Below are 15,584 nucleotides of genomic sequence, written 5' to 3'. Positions count from 1 at the left end.
GGACCTTCCCCATGGCTATTAGGATAGGTTTAGAAATCCCTTATCCGGCCTTGGAGACCCTGCCTCATCCAAGCCCTCCCCCTTCATCTCCTGCCTCTGCCCCTGGCGCTTGTATGGAGACCCCTCCTTCAGAGTTTAGAGAATTGTCATAGTTTGCAGTTATTTTATTTGTATATGTTCTTCTCCAGCTTTCCAATTAAATTGTGAATTCCAAGAGCTCAGGGGCTGTGTCTATCCTATTCATTGCTACTAACCCTTAGCTGCTTGGTGCATGGTAGGGCTCTGTACAAGGAGAGGAGGCTCATGAGTGAGCCTGAAAGGAAAACCCAAGTGTAAGTGTGGATGAGCTTTTACAATCTTAGTTACTCATCTAGATACAGCATTTAGTTTAGAATTAGAGGAAACATTCTTACGGGGTTAATGGAATGCTTACATGGAAATACACTCCTCTTCCCCCACCTTTTTTTTTTTTTTTTTTTTTTTTTTTTTTGAGACTGAGTCTTCTCTGTCGCCCAGGCAGGAGTCCGTGCAATCTCGGCTCACCACAACCTCTGTCTCCTGGGTTCAAGCAATTCTCCTGCCTCAGCCTCCTTAGTAGCTGGGATTACTATAAAATTAGCACACCTGGCTAATTTTATATTTTTAGTAGAGGTGGGGTTTCACCGTGGCCAGGCTAGTCTGGAATTCCTGACCTCAGGTGATCCGCCTGCCTCTGCCTCCTGAAATGCTGGGATTACAGGCGTGAGCCACCGTGCCCGCCCCCCCTCCTCTTAATGTAAAAAACCACACAAATTCTTGAAATTAGAGTTAGCCTCTAAGATTTGTGAGTGGTGCCATGTCAGATAAGATTCCTCACACGTGTGTTTGCACAGAGCTTGGACTGGGGAAAGAAGAAAAGCACTGAGTTGAGGACAGATGGCTGTAGATGACTAGAGTTAGTTTTTTTCTCCCCTTAACCCAGCCGAGTTTAGTTATATAGATGTGTGCTGAGAAATTTAGGTAAGAGAGCAGGAAATGTTGGTCTGAACTGCAGTTGTCCAGGTCACTGTTTGAGAACACTCGGCTCTTTTGCTTAGAAAGAACTCTCCCCTCCAAAGAGCCATGTACTGCCCAGAGGCCCCAGAGTGGAAGGCAGGAGGCCTCGTCACTGGTAACCCCCAGTTCCACTGCTGCTGGAGGCTGACACCCTCACTGTCAGCACAAGGTCTGTTCCCCTGGGCAAGAAACGGTCCACTGTCTCCTAGATCTTTTGAGGCCTAAGCACATAAGCCTTATTTTAAGAAGAGACTGATGATTTGGTGTTGAAAAGTGGCCTTTTTCTTATGGTCTGTTTACTCAAGTGAGAGTGACCATATAGCTGATTATCTGTTGGCTGTTTCGAGAGTGAAAGGGAAACTATCAATAATGGTGCTAAGATACCAGGTGTAAATTGGGATGCTCAGTTTATCTCAGTCTAAACTTCAGACTCTTCTCCTCAATAGCATAGCAGCTTAAAGCAGAGACGGGACAGCTTGGCACTGATGAGTTGCTGAGGAAATAGAAAAGAAGTAAAGCACTTACATCTGTTCTCTAATAGTGGCATGTGGGGCCTCACAGACCTGAGGTAGGGCTAGCCCTGAGTATGCACCGTCTCCCAGCTCCTTTGCCATTTGCCAAGAAAAGCAAAGTGCCTCTGGTGGCGGTAGGATCTTTTTTCCTTCAGTCTGAGCTGAAAGTACTCAACTGGCAAGCATTAACTGAGCACCTACTGCATGGCACCATGCCAGGTTCTGGGAGCCAAAGAAATACGAGGCATCACCCCTTCTTCCAAGACACCTTCAGTGAAGGGGGACCCTGATGCACAAGTGGTAGTTTGAGTGTGGAATGTGGGAAGAACAGTGGCTGGAATGAGCAACATCAGTGTCTGGTTACTGCTGCATTTTATGACCTCAGGCCAGCAAGTTTCCTTTTCCTGGGCTTCATTTTTTTGCCTATATAATGAAAAAACTGGACAAGATGTGCTTATGGTTATTTCCAACTCTGACCATCTGTATTTGTTATCTATTGCTGCATAATGAATCACCCCCCAAACTTAGCAGCCTCAAACAATAAAATTTTTATCTCACACAATTTCTGTGGGTCAGGAATCAGGGAATGGTTTAACTAGGTTGTTCTGGCTCAGAGTTTCTAATGAAGTTGCAGTTAAGATGTTAGTTAGGGCTGTATTCATCTGAAGGCTTGACTGAAGATGGACAATTCAGTTCCAAGATGGCTCGCTTACGTGGCTGGCAAATTGGTGCTGGGCATTGAGCCTCCCCCAGGGCTGCTTGAATGTCCTCATATCATGGCAGCTGGCAGAGCAAATGATCCAAGAGAGATCAGGGCCGACGCCTTGGTAGATTTAGCCTCAAAGTGAGAGACTATCACTGTTTTGCACTGTTAACAGTCAAAAATGAGTTAACAGGTCAGCCCCATGTGACCTGTGAGGGGCTACACAAGGTTATGCATACCGGTAAGTGAGAATCATAGAGGCCCTCTCAGAGGCTGGCTATTACATCATCTCTAGTTTTGTAACAGAAAGTCTAGCAGTAAAGACAAAATCAACTACACCTTCTGAAAACTTGGTTCAGCATTATTATTCTGGATATGAGTGGTTAATTCTGAGTTATTTTCCTCTTTTAAATATTTCTAGAAACCCTAATGGCTCTCCTAACCGACTGCTTAAAGCTGGAGTCATTTCTGCTCAAAATATCTACAGCTTTGGTTTTGGGAAGGTAAGAGGTTGCCACTGACAGCCAGTGTTTGCAGGACTAACTGGAGAATCATCGGGCCCCATCTCCCACCTTTGTCCAACTCCTGCCTCCTTATCCTCACCAAAGTGTTGTTCTTTTCTTTTTTGCCCCTATTGAGGGAAAGGTATCTCTTAGTGTTCCTGTCTTACTAACAAATTTGTGAAAACCCCAGAGAATTCCCTTGGATGACCCTGGGCTACACTTGAGTTTAGAAAATGATCTTTTCATTAATTAATTTTTAGTTTTTAATTTTTAATTATTATTTTTTTGAGACAGAGTCTGGCTCTGTTGCCCAGGCTGGAGTGCAGTGGCGCGATCTTGGCTCACTGCTGCAACCTCTGCCTACTGGGTTCAAGCAATTCTGATCCTCAGCCTTCCAAGTAGCTGGGATCACAGGTGTGTGCCACCATGCCTGGTTACTTGTATTTTTAGTAGAGATGGGATTTCGCCATGTTGCCCAGGCTGGTCTCCATCTTCTGGACTCAATCGGTCCACCCGCCTTGACCTCTCAAAGTGCTGGGATTACAGGCGTGAGCCAACTCGCCCAGCCCTACTCCCCATTCTGTTTGTTGTGTTGAGGCAGCCTGGTGTGGAGGGAGAGGAGGAATATCAGATTTGGCTGCACACAATCCTGGGTGCTGTGGGGGCCACAATGGGCTCTCAGTCCCAGCAATGGCACTTGAGGCATCTGACTTCTTTCCATGAGCCTCAGTTTCTTCAGGGAAAAGAACAAAAGGGAAATAATAAAACCTTGAAAGGTTTTTAGAAAGATTAAAGATAATATAAAGAGTTGTGGTGAGGCCTGGTGGCTCACGCCTATAATCTTAGCACTTTGGGAGACCAAGGTGGGTGGATCACTTGAGCCCAGGACTTTGACACCAGCCAACATGGCAAAAGCCCGTCTCTATTAAAAAAAAAAAAAATTAGCCAGGTGTGGTGGTGCATGCTTGTAATCCCAGCTACTTGGGAGGGTGGAGTGGGAGGATCGCTTGAGCCTGGGAGGTCCAGGCTGCAGTGAGCCAAGATCATGTCATATGCTCCAGCCTGAGTGACAGTGATACCCTGTCTCAAAAAAAAAAAAAAGGCCCAGTGCATAGGGGTATTCAGAAAGTTGATAAATAGCAGCTCTCATTCTTTTAGCTGGCTGATAAGATTCTGGATGTATTCTGCTTTTCCTCCCTTCTCCCCATAATTAGAGGCTATGCCTTGGTTTCAGTTTTATCTTACTGGGGCGACACAGATGGCCTATCTAGGATCTCTTCCGGTCATTGGAGAAAAGGAAGTGATTCAAGCTGATGATGAGCCCACCTTCTCTTTCTTCAGCGGCCCCTACATGGTCATGACTAAGTAAGCGGGGGCTGGCCAGTTTGAGGTCTGATTCAGTTTCAGGGGAAGAGTGGGCTGCATGTGACTTCCTTATGTGTGGGGAGTTTCTACTCAAACACAGGGAACACCTAAGAACATCTGTCTAAATCAGGGTTTCTCAGCCAGGACACTATTACCATTTTTGGCCAGATGATCCTTTGTTGTTGGGAGTAGTCCTGTGCATTGTAGAATGTTTAGAAGTCCCTGGTCTCTACCCACTAGTGCCAGTTGCAGTCCCTTACAGCCCCCACAGCTGTGACAACCAAACTGTCTTACAGACATTGCCATAGGTTTCTGGGGGAGAACCACTGCTCTGAAAGATTACTCATTACAATACTTTAATGTCTCTGCTCTCTGAAGAATTAGAGGCAGCTTGGTAGTGACTATCTTGCCTCTGATACAGGTCAAGGGTAATGAGGCCCCTATAGAAGCTGTTTTATTGCTGCTGCCTTTGCCCAAGTCTTCACCATCCTTCACCTGGGGTGGTCTCCTAACTGGCTTCCCATTCTCTGGACCACCCCTCCCCTACCCATTCCCCACATTGCCGGTAACATTGTGTTTTTGAATACAAACCTGATCAAGTCACTCTCTCCCTTGCATTCAGTGACTTCCCACCACCTATACCTAAGTTCTCCAGGGTGCTTTAGTACCTGGGGGTGGGTAGTGGGAGAGAGGACCCAGTAGTGCCCAGTGGGCATTGCAGGTTCTGTGTGGAGACCATTTCTCTGGTCCTTGCTTAGGAAAGCTTATTCATTGAAGGAGTAAGTGGCTGCTCACTCCTTTCTGCTGAAACTCTTTCCTGTCCTTGTAGCCTAGTGTGGAATGGGAGCAGGGTCACAGTGAAAGAGCTGAATCTCCCCACCCACCCACACTGCAGCAAGCTGCGGCTGGCCGACTTGTTAATTGCCGAGCAGGAACACAGCAGGTGAGAAGGAAGCCCAAGGCCCCTTATAGGTCCAGGTCTCTCTACAGACTCAGGTTCTGGGCTATTCAGCTCTGTGCCTGGGATAGGGAGCTCCAGCTGCTCTCAGTCTCAGCATTTCCTGACTGTTGAAATTGATTGACTTGACTTCGAAGGGCTGCCAGGAAAGAGGAAGAGAAGTTAACGAGTAGCCTGAGCAGTGGGGACAGTGGTGGTGAGGGGCTCTGTCAGCTGTCAGCCGCCCTGTAACCCATGTCTCTGAATGCTGCAGCCTCCATGCAGGCCCTTCTGATTCTCATGCTACAGTCCCTGAGTCCACCCACTTTGGGCCCTGTGCCCATCAGGACGGCATGTGGCTATCCTGTTTTCATAGAGCATGGCTTGCTTAAGATCCAGATGTCTGAGGACATGTCTGTGCCATTGAGGACAGGCTCATGGATCTCCAGACCTTAGGGTTCCTATGGCTCCAGAGTTAAATCCTTCTGCTCTTGCTAGGACAGGCTCTTGATTCATTCAGCGGACCCAGAGTTAGGTCCTTCTGCTCTTGCTAGGACAGGTTCTTGATTCATTCATTCAGTGGACCCAGGCTCATCGAGCTCTCTCCTAAGAAGGCTCCTCAACTTCTGCAGGAGGCATGTAGAGAGGCCACATTCTTCTTTTTGTGGAAGTCGGCTTGAAGGGACCAAAGGAAGCTGAAAGAAGGAGCCTGGGCAACATAGACTTTGACATGAGACTGAGTTGGGCATGCAACCTTAGGTGAATTCCTGACATATTTCTTCCTCTTTTTTTTGTGGGGAGGGTAGGATTGAGTCTCGCTCTGTTGCCCAGGCTGGAGTGCAGTGGCACCATCTAGGCTCACTGCAACGTCCACCTCCTGGGCTCAAGCGATTCCCAGGCCTCAGCCTCCTGAGTAGCTGGGACTACTGGCGTGCGCCACTACACCTGGGTAACTTTTGTATTTTCAGTAGAGACAGGGTTTCATCATCTTGGCCAGGCTGGCCTCAAACTCCTGATTTCAAGTGATCTGCCCACCTTGGCCTCCCAAAGTGCTGGGATTACAGACGTGAGCCACTGCACCAGGCCCTGACATTTCCTTGATGTTGGTCTCCTCATCTATAAAATGAGTATAATGATACATTTCTTGCAGGTGGTTGTTAGGATCTGAGACGATGTATGCAAAGAATACAGGAGCTCTTGGCCACATTGTCATTGTTGTCATTGATGGCTCTAAGCTCTCAAGGTCTCATCAGTTAGGGCCACAGATTCCAACAGAAACCCTCACCAACACCTCATCCTGTTTTCTTAGAAAACATTGTATACAAAAGGCCACGCCCAATGGCTCACGCCTGTAATCCCAGCACTTTGGGAGGCCAAGGCGGGTGGATCACCTGAGGTCAGGAATTCAAGACCAGCCTGGCCAACATGGTGAAACCCCATCTCTACTAGAAATACAAAAATTAGCTGCAAGTGGTGGTGGGCATCCGTAATCCCAGCTACTTGGAAGCCTGAGGCAGTAGAATCGCTTCAACCCAGGAGGCGGAGGTTGCAGTGAGCCAGCCGAGAGATCACCCCACTGCACTCCAGACTGGGCAATACAGTGAGACTCTGTGTCAAAAAAAAAAGAAAAGAAAAGAAAACATCATATACAAATGGTATTTGTTTAGAATGTGTTCAAAAGGCCTACGCTCATTTTTTCATCATATCCTCCTCTCACCTGCCTTATCTGAAGCTTCTTTTCTTTTGCAGCAAGCTGCGGCACCCCTACTTGCTACAGTTGATGGCTGTGTGTCTCTCCCAGGACCTAGAGAAAACCCGCCTTGTGTACGAGCGCATCACTATCGGCACATTGTTCAGTGTTCTTCATGAACGAGTAAACTGCTGTTTCTGTGGATTTTCCATTGCTGACCTCCCAGTTTCTTCCCTCCTCACCCTCTTGCCCCAGCTGTGGTGATCCCATTTCTGCATGCATGGAAGATAAATATCTTTATTCTTTTGCTTTATAGGGGCTGTATAACATGCTATTTAAGGCTGATAAGCACATGGTCAGAATTAGTACGGTTTTATTATTGTCAGTTCTGCTTTTTTTTTTTGAGACAGAGTCCCTCTGTTGCCTAGGCTGGAGTGCAGTGGCGCGATCTTGGCTCACTGCAACCTCTACCTCCTGGATTCAAGTGATTCTCCTGCCTCAGCCTCCCGAGTAGCTGGAACTACAGGCGCCTGCCACTATGCCTGGCTAATTTTTGTATTTTTAGTAGAGACGAGGTTTCACCGTGTTGGCCAGGCTGTTCTCAAACTCCTGACCTCAGATGATCCACCCACCTTGGCCTCCCAGAGTGCTGGGATTGCAGGCGTGAGCCACTGCACCCGGCCTGTCCTGCTTTTTTTGAGACAGGGTCTTGCTCTATTGCCCAGGCTGGAGTACAGTAGTGAGATCATAGCTCACTGTAACCTCCAACTCCTGGGCTCAAATGATCCTCCTGCATCAGCCTCCAATGTAGCTGAGACTACAGGTGCATGCCACCATGCCCAGCTAATTTTTTTTTTTTTTTTTTTTTGAGACAGAGTCTCCTTCTGTCACCCAGGCTGGAGTACAGTGGCACGATCTCTGCTCACTGCAACTTCTGCCTCCCTGGTTCAAACGATTCTCATGCCTCAGCCTCACAAGTAGCTGGGATTACAGGCACCCCCCACCACACCCAGCTAATTTTTGTATTTTTAGTAGAGACGGGGTTTCACCATGTTGGCCAGGATCATCTCGAACTCCTGACCTCAGGCGATTCACCTGTCTCAGCCTCCTAAAGTGCTGGGATTTCAGGCTTGAGTCACTGCACCCAGCCCCCAGCCAGCTAATTTTTAAAATTTTAATAGAATCGTGGTCCCACCATGTTACCCAGGCTGGTCTTGAACTCCTGGCTTCAAGTGATCCTCCTGCCTTAGCTTCCCAAACTGTTGGGATTATAGGTACGAGCCACTGCAGCCAGCCTAGTCCTGCTTCTTGATCAGACATCTAAGAGCACAATGGACCCAGAAAACACAGACACCTTTGACTAACTATAATCCAGCAGCCACTGGCTTTATTTTCCTACATTTTCATTTGTGCTCTCTCCCAGTTTTTTCTATAGAGGCCTGTATCACTCCCCTCTCACCTCTCAAATTTCCTTGGGGTTGGGAGACATCTTTCCTGGCTTGTATAGAGTCCTTGGAAAGGGTGCTTTGGCCTGAGATGTAGGTTTAGAGAGCTCTTGGAGTATTTAGGTTTTTTTCCTCCATGACTTTGTTCTAAATACTCTGGATAGAAGTAAGGAGACCCCAAGAAGGGCTCTTCCCCCAAATGGCTTGCCATTCCTTCTGCCTGAGGACCTCCTATTCTGTTTTTTTCTATTTTTCCCCCTTGAGTGAGGGTATTACCTTAAAGACCATTTCTCTGGGGGAGAGACCCATTAAGACTTTAGTCAGCCAGGTGCATTGATGTGAGTGAATTTCTGTCCCCTTAGGAGGCACTTTCTGTCTCATCTGACTGGGGTAGGACTGAATTGGTTATTTGCATTCTGCAGGGTCCTTTGAGCTTCCAGGTTCTCCCCAGCAGCTTGGGCTTGGACAGGGAGGCGACAGGGCAGGTTTACTGGTGGTATGGGGGGACCTCCCCTGTCAGTTTTCCCTAGGCCAATCCTGGATGCACATACCAGACTTTGAGAACTTTCTTTTCATTTTTTGTGGTATGAAGCAGCTCAGCTGAGGGAAAGGAATCCAGGTTTGGATCCAGGGTGCCTGAGTCATTGGGACGTCAGGCCATTCACTTAGCCTCACTGAGCTTTAGGTTCTCCATCTGTAAAATGGGGATCCTTGGTAACCATGAGGATCATATGGAAAGACTGGAAATCACAAAATGCTCTACAGTGTCAGGGCCCCAGTCCTTTTTTTTTTCTTGGCATTTTATCTCTTGCTTGCAGCGGTCCCAGTTCCCAGTTCTGCACATGGAGGTGATTGTGCACCTACTGCTCCAGATATCTGATGCCCTGAGATACCTGCATTTCCAGGGGTTTATCCACCGCTCCCTCAGCTCCTATGCTGTCCATATCATCTCCCCAGGTGAAGCGAGGCTGACCAACCTGGAGTACATGTTGGAAAGGTGGGCATAACATGGAGTGGGACTTTCTCCTGAAGTTGATCTCCCTTGGGGACCCTTCCTATAGAGACAGAATCTGATCTGGGTGGGACTCCTCATTGGTGAGATGAACCTGTTCATCAGTTGCTGAACCTGTCCCAAATGCCTTACCCTGTCTGCCAAGGCTAGAGGAATTTGGAGACATTTTAATAAACATTTAACAAGTAAGAGCTCGTATTAGCCAATGTGCATAAATGCTATAATTATCCACTCCAAAATTTTCAGCGGCTTTTTTTTTTTTTTTGACGGAGTCTTGCCCTCTTGCCCAGGCTGGAATGCAGTGGCACAATCTCGGCTCACTGCAACCTCCGCCTCCTGGGTTCAAGCGATTCTCTTGCCTCAGTCTCCTGAGTAGCTGGGATTACAGGTGCTCACCACCATGCCTGGCTAATTTTTGTGTTTTTAGTAGAGATGCAGTTTCACCATGTTGGCCAGGCTGGTCTCAAACTCCCGACCTCAGGTGATCCGCCCACTTTGGCCTCCCAAAGTGCTAGGATTACAGGTGTGATCCTCTGCGCCTGGCCCTTTGAGCAGCTTTTAACACAACAAGGTGTATTTCTCACTCACATTGCAATCCAGTCTGTGTTGGAGGCAGGGACAGTGTTCCCTGTCACTCCAATCTGTAGCTTCACCACCTTTCAGGCCTTGATCCCCCACTGCATTCTTTGCACTGCCAGTCAGCAAGCAAGAAAGAACATGGAGGGGACACAGTGGGGTTTGGGGCCAGTCTGAAATGGGTGTGTTACTGCCTCCCACATTGCAGTGGCCAGAGTCCAGTTACCTTCTACTGGAGGGAAGCTGAGCTGTGCCTTACCTGTGCATCCTGGAAGGAGAGAAGGTGATGGGTGCTGATGAGCCTAATGGTCTGTCACACCTCCTACATCTGGGCCAGGTACTGGCCTGGATAGATATGGAGGGCATTCTCTGCCCTCAAGGGGCTCAGCACAGTGAGAGAGGCAGTCAAAATTCAGGAGTTGGTAAGTGGGCTTTGTTTCCTGTTGGCAAGAGTCAAAGTCTTCCTGAGAGCCCCCAAGCTTTGAGAGGCAGAGGCTCTCCCCTGTGCTTCCTTACTGCCATCCACAGCTCTGAGCCTTTGGGCCAGTATTGGTTCTGCTCTTCTGTGAGGCCTCAGCCACTGGGCAGACCCCTTGCCTAGACCCACCTACTTCCTCTTACCCTTGTCTGCCACCTACCCATCACTGATGCTTTGTTTCTGGTCTCTCACCAGATCTTTGTTTGTCACATACTCTGTAACTTCTCTCAAAGATGAAAAGCTACATGAGGCAGGGATTTCTGTTTTATTTACTGCTATATCTCAAATGCCCAGAACAGGCCTTTGTGTATGTGCACTCAGCATATGTTTTTTGAACAAATGAAATAAAAAGGCTCTCACTTCCCCAGACCTGGAGTGCCTTTTGTCCCTCTGCATGGAGAGGAGGCAGAGGTCACGTTGTGCTTGGCCTTGTGGGCCCTGGTGAGGAGTCTGAATTTTATCTTAAGAACACTGGGATGCTGTGTTCTTAGGATAGGCATTTTTGAACAGTATAGGGTCATGGATGATTTGTAGGTTAAGATCCTTCCTCTAGGCCGGGCATGGTGGCTCATGCCTATAATTCCAGCACTTTAGGAAGCTGAGGCATGTGGATCACCTGAGGTTGGGAGTTCGAGACCAGCCTGACCAACATGGAGAAACCCCATCTCTACTAAAAATACAAAATTAGCCAGGCGTGGTGGCGCATGCCTGTAATCCCAGCACTTTGGGAGGCCGAGACGGGTGGATCATGAGGTCAGGAAATCGAGACCATCCTGGCTAACACGGTGAAACCCTGTCTCTACTAAAAATACAAAAAATTAACCGGGCCTGGTGGCAGGCGCCTGTAGTCCCGGCTACTCGGGAGGCTGAGGCAGGAGAATGGCGTGAACCTGGGAGGTGGAGCTTGCAGTGAGCCAAGATCACGCCACTGCACTCCAGCCTGGGCGACAGAGCGAGACTCCGTCTCAAGAAAAAAAGCAGGGGAGCCGTTAGGGTATGACTGGAGCCATGGCACTTTTCTAGATGGGAACAGGCAGAGGCCAGATAACTGTCACTAGTTGAACTGCTCAGTTTCACATCTCGTCCATTTTTAATCTGAGTTAAAAGCTTTCAGGGTCTCCTTATTGCCTGCAAGATTAAGTCCAGACCCCTTTTCAGGGAGCAGAAGCCTCCCCAAGTGAGGCTCCACTTGTAGTGTCAATCTCCTAACTGCCCTGCTCCCTCCTGACCATTTGAAGGCACTTTTACTACACTGCTCTCTGCATCTGGAATACCTGGCACACGCCAATTTAGCCTTTTAAAGTCACTTCAGACACAGTCTCCCAACACTCTCTGTGAAGTCTATACTGATGCTCTCATACCCTGAGGCGCTTTGCATATTCCTCTTCTCACATACGTCACGCAAATGTACCACAGTCATTTTTATACAAGTGTGTCTGCGCCACCAGATGGGGAGTTCATCACCAGCTCTGGGCCTGCCACTTATGGTAAGTGCTCAGTAAATATTTTTTATTTTTTTGAGACAAGATCTTGCTCTATCGCCCAGGCTGGAGTGCAGTGGCACGATCTCGGCTCACTGCAACCTCCCAGCGTCAAGCGATCTTCCTACCTCAGCTTCCTGAGTAGCTGGGACTACAGGCACATGCCACCACATCCAGCTAATTTTTTTTTTTTTTTTTTTTTTGAGATAGAGTCTCGCTCTGTTGCCCAGGCTGGAGTGCAGTGGCACGATCTCGGCTCACTACAAGCTCCGCCTCCTGGGTTCTCGCCATTCTCCTGCCTCAGCCTCCCAAGTAGCCAGGACTACAGGCACCCGCCACCATACCCGGCTAATTTTTTGTATTTTTAGTAGAGATGGGGTTTCACCATGTTGGCCAGGATGGTCTTGAACTCCTGACCTTGTGATCCACCCGCCTCAGCCTCCCAAAGTGCTGGGAATACAGGCGTGAGCCACTGCGCCCAGCCAATTTTTGTATTTTTTATAGAGATAAGGTCAAGCCATGTTGCCCAGGCTGGACTTGAACTCCTGGACTCATGCGATCTGCCCGACCTGGCCTCCCAAAGTGCTTGGATTACAAGTGTGAGCCACCACACCCAGCCTTCTTTTCTGTGGGTGGGGGACACAGGATCTCTCTCTTTTGCCCAGGCCATAGTACAGTGGCTCACTACAATCTCCATCTCCTGGGCTCAGGCAGTCCTCCTGCCTCGGCCTCCCAAAGTACTGGGATTACAGGCATGAGCCACTACGGCTGGCCGGTAAATGTTTCTTAAATGATTGGATGATCTAGTTGAAGGAAAAACTTAAAATGGTTCAGAGCAGGGTTGACCTCTCTGGCTATGTGTTCAGGAGCAGTGGAAGCTAAAGGGTGTGCACTTTTGTCAGTGATGGATCGCCATCTGCTATTGAGAGAAAGGTACCGCAGTTTCTTCTCCTTTTGCTCACCAATAGAAATGTGAATCCTAGCCCGAAATGGAGCTTTGGAGATGGCCCAGCCCAATGCTGTCCTTATATAGTTGAGGAAACTGAGGCACCCAGGGGTGAAGCAATGGTGTGAAGTTACCCAATTGATTGGTTAGAGACACAGATGGGGCTAAACCAGATAGTAGAGGATGTCTCCAGGATACAGGGGCAGGATGGATTGGAGGTTGACAGGAACACCAGCCATGAGACCATGAGACAGGGCCTAGTGGTGACCATGAAGCCAAAATGGGAGGGAATAAAGTGAAATGCATGGAGTTGCTGGGGTCAACAACTGGCCAAGTGAGGGGGTAGGAGGTAACCAAGGGTCTGTGAATGTCTAGGAATGACCTCAGGATGGAACTTCAGGTAGAAGTGTCAGAAATGTTAGTCAGCAAGCCGTTGCAGGTGTAACAACATACCCTTCTTTGAAAGCTGGTAACATGAGTTGATTATTCACCAACCCAAAATAGCCTTCAATCCCACATTTATTTTTGGTAACACTCTACTAGGGCATATCAGTTTGTTGAATGTCATTGTCAAGGATAGCATTCCATCTCTTGGTATAAAAGTGATAACAGCAGTTTCTCCTACCCTTCAGCTCCTTCCTTTTTTTTTTTTTTTTTTTTTTTGAGACAGAGTCTTGCTCTGTAGCCCAGTCTGGAATGCATGCAGTGGTGCGATCTCGGCTCACAGCAACCTCTGCCTCCCAGATTCAAGCAATTCTGCCTCAGCCTCCTGAGTAGCTGGGATTACAGGCACGTGCCACCATGCCCAGCTAATTTTTGTGTTTTTAGTAGAGATGGGGTTTCACCATGTTGGCCAGGCTGGTCTTGAATTCCTGACCTCAAGTGATCCACCCGTCTCGGCCTCCTAAAGTGCTGGGATTACAGGCATGAGCCACTGCTCCTGGCCCTTTTTTTTTTTTAAGATGGAGTCTCGCTCTGTTACCCAGGCTGGAGTGCAGTGGCTCAGTCTTGGCGCACTGCAACCTCTGCCTCCCGGGTTCAATATATAATTATGTATTAAATTTGTATGCATATCCACACTGTTCACACTATACTAGGCCATAGGTGACTTTTCAGCAATATAACTAAAGTCAATACTAGCTTTTTCACCTTCATGACTTCATGAACTCACTGCCCTCTATCCAAAGATTTGCTGGAAGAAACTTTATTTAGGGAAGTTTGCTCAAAGTCTGAGAAGCCCATCTCATCGTCTAAAATCTATCCTTTTTCCAGACCAACAAAAAACTTGCTGTCACTTGCTTTTTAAAAACTTAATTCTTAATTATCAACTGCCAGTCATTAAGTCTTGACTGAATGCCTCCCATAATATTCATACTAATTCTTTACATGAAAGAGCGCTTTATGGCTCACCGAGTGTTTCTACATCCATGATCTCATTTGATTGTCATGACAGCTGTGGGCACAAGTCAGTGCTGAGTTTACCCTGAGGACTCTTGCTGGGCCAGAAGACATTTAGGATGCTCTGACTTAGCTCTTAAGGAGTCTGGTTGGGAAGAGTTATTTAAGCATATGAGTGAACCCTTGAGTGCTAAACTGAGAGGACACATTCCCAAAAGGGCAGGAGTTCAGAAAAGAAATAATCATGAGGAGTTGGGGAAGTCCCAGATGGCTTTGATAAAGCAGATGGGGGGGTTGAGAGGGCTCTTGAAAGAGTTTACGTTCATTTATTCAACAGCAAGCATCAAGGCCCTGGTGTAAGCCCAGAAGTACAGTGATATAAAAGCAGATGAGTTGCCTACTCTCATGGAGCTGACTCTCTAGAATGGAGGGGAGACAGATAAACTAAATGAACACAAATTCAGATAATAAGTGCTCTGAAACCAATAAAACAGGACTACTTTAGATTAGGCAGTCAGGGAGGGCCTCCTTGAGGAAGTGACTTTCAGACAAATAGTCACAAAAAGTAGCTAGTCATTCTAGGATCTGTGGGCAGGGCATGCCTGGCAGAAGCTGCCAGTGCAAAGACTTGAAGAACATGAGGTATGTTGGAGGAACTGAAAGAAGGCCCCTGTGACTTGAGTGGAGTGGGTGAGCAGTAGAGTTGCCAGATGAAGTGGTGGAGAGGGCCCGGGTGGAATAGTAAGGAATTGCAGGTATTGGAACAGCTCTGAAGCAGTGTGGACTAGCTCATTGTCTAGCTAGGTTTCCAGGAACTCAACGAGGTTGTCAGCCTTCAGAGGCAGAGTTTTCACAAATGTAGTATGTTGATTAAAAGACCCACGAGCCTGGCCAACATGGCGAAACCTCGTCTCTACTAAAATACAAAAATTAGCCGGGCCTGGTGACACACACCTGTAATCCTAGCTACTTGGGAGGCTGAGGCAGGAGAATCGCTTGAACCCGGGAGGTGGCAGAGGTTGCAGTGAGCTGAGATCACGCTGCTGCTTTCCAGCCTGGGTGACAGGGCAAGACTCTGAATGAATGAAAGAATGAATGAATGAATGAATGAATGAATAAATGAATAAAAGACCCTTTAAGGCATGAGCCCTGACTTGTGAGTTTCCTTCCGTAGCGAGGACAGAGGTGTACAGAGGGACCTGACTCGAGTGCCCCTTCCTACGCAGCTATACAACTGGGCCGCACCAGAAGTGATCTTACAGAAGACAGCCACAGTGAAATCAGACATCTACAGCTTTTGTATGATCATGCAGGAGATTTTAACAGGTAGATCAAGATCATTAATGGTTGACCAAAGTCCCTATTCTTAGGTTGCATTTTTCTCCCCCCACAGGAGTTACTGACTTTTATGAAAATAGAAGACTTATTAAAAAGAGACTTCTTGGCTGGGAGCAGTGGCTCACGCCTGTAATCCCAGCACTTTGGGAGGCTGAGGCGGGTGGA

General features: G+C 47.8%; 1 protein-coding gene across 2 annotated transcripts in view; it reads left to right on the top strand.

Moving 5' to 3' along the window:
* TEX14 (testis expressed 14, intercellular bridge forming factor) overlaps window positions 1-15,584 on the top strand; it is a 141,637-nt gene that overhangs the window by 76,545 nt on the left and 49,508 nt on the right. For both annotated transcript variants that reach the window (XM_003817371.5, XM_034942579.3), the window contains exons 6-11: window positions 2,672-2,753; window positions 3,988-4,118; window positions 4,948-5,061; window positions 6,805-6,928; window positions 9,009-9,187; window positions 15,256-15,407. In XM_003817371.5, the coding sequence (XP_003817419.3) occupies window positions 2,672-2,753; window positions 3,988-4,118; window positions 4,948-5,061; window positions 6,805-6,928; window positions 9,009-9,187; window positions 15,256-15,407 (782 nt within the window). The remainder of the gene's footprint in view (window positions 1-2,671; window positions 2,754-3,987; window positions 4,119-4,947; window positions 5,062-6,804; window positions 6,929-9,008; window positions 9,188-15,255; window positions 15,408-15,584) is intronic.

Source organism: Pan paniscus, chromosome 19 (assembly GCF_029289425.2).
Source record: "Pan paniscus chromosome 19, NHGRI_mPanPan1-v2.0_pri, whole genome shotgun sequence".
NCBI classification, from domain to species: domain Eukaryota; kingdom Metazoa; phylum Chordata; class Mammalia; order Primates; family Hominidae; genus Pan; species Pan paniscus.
Note: the sequence above shows the minus strand (reverse complement) of the source record. Positions and strands in the feature narration are given on the sequence as shown.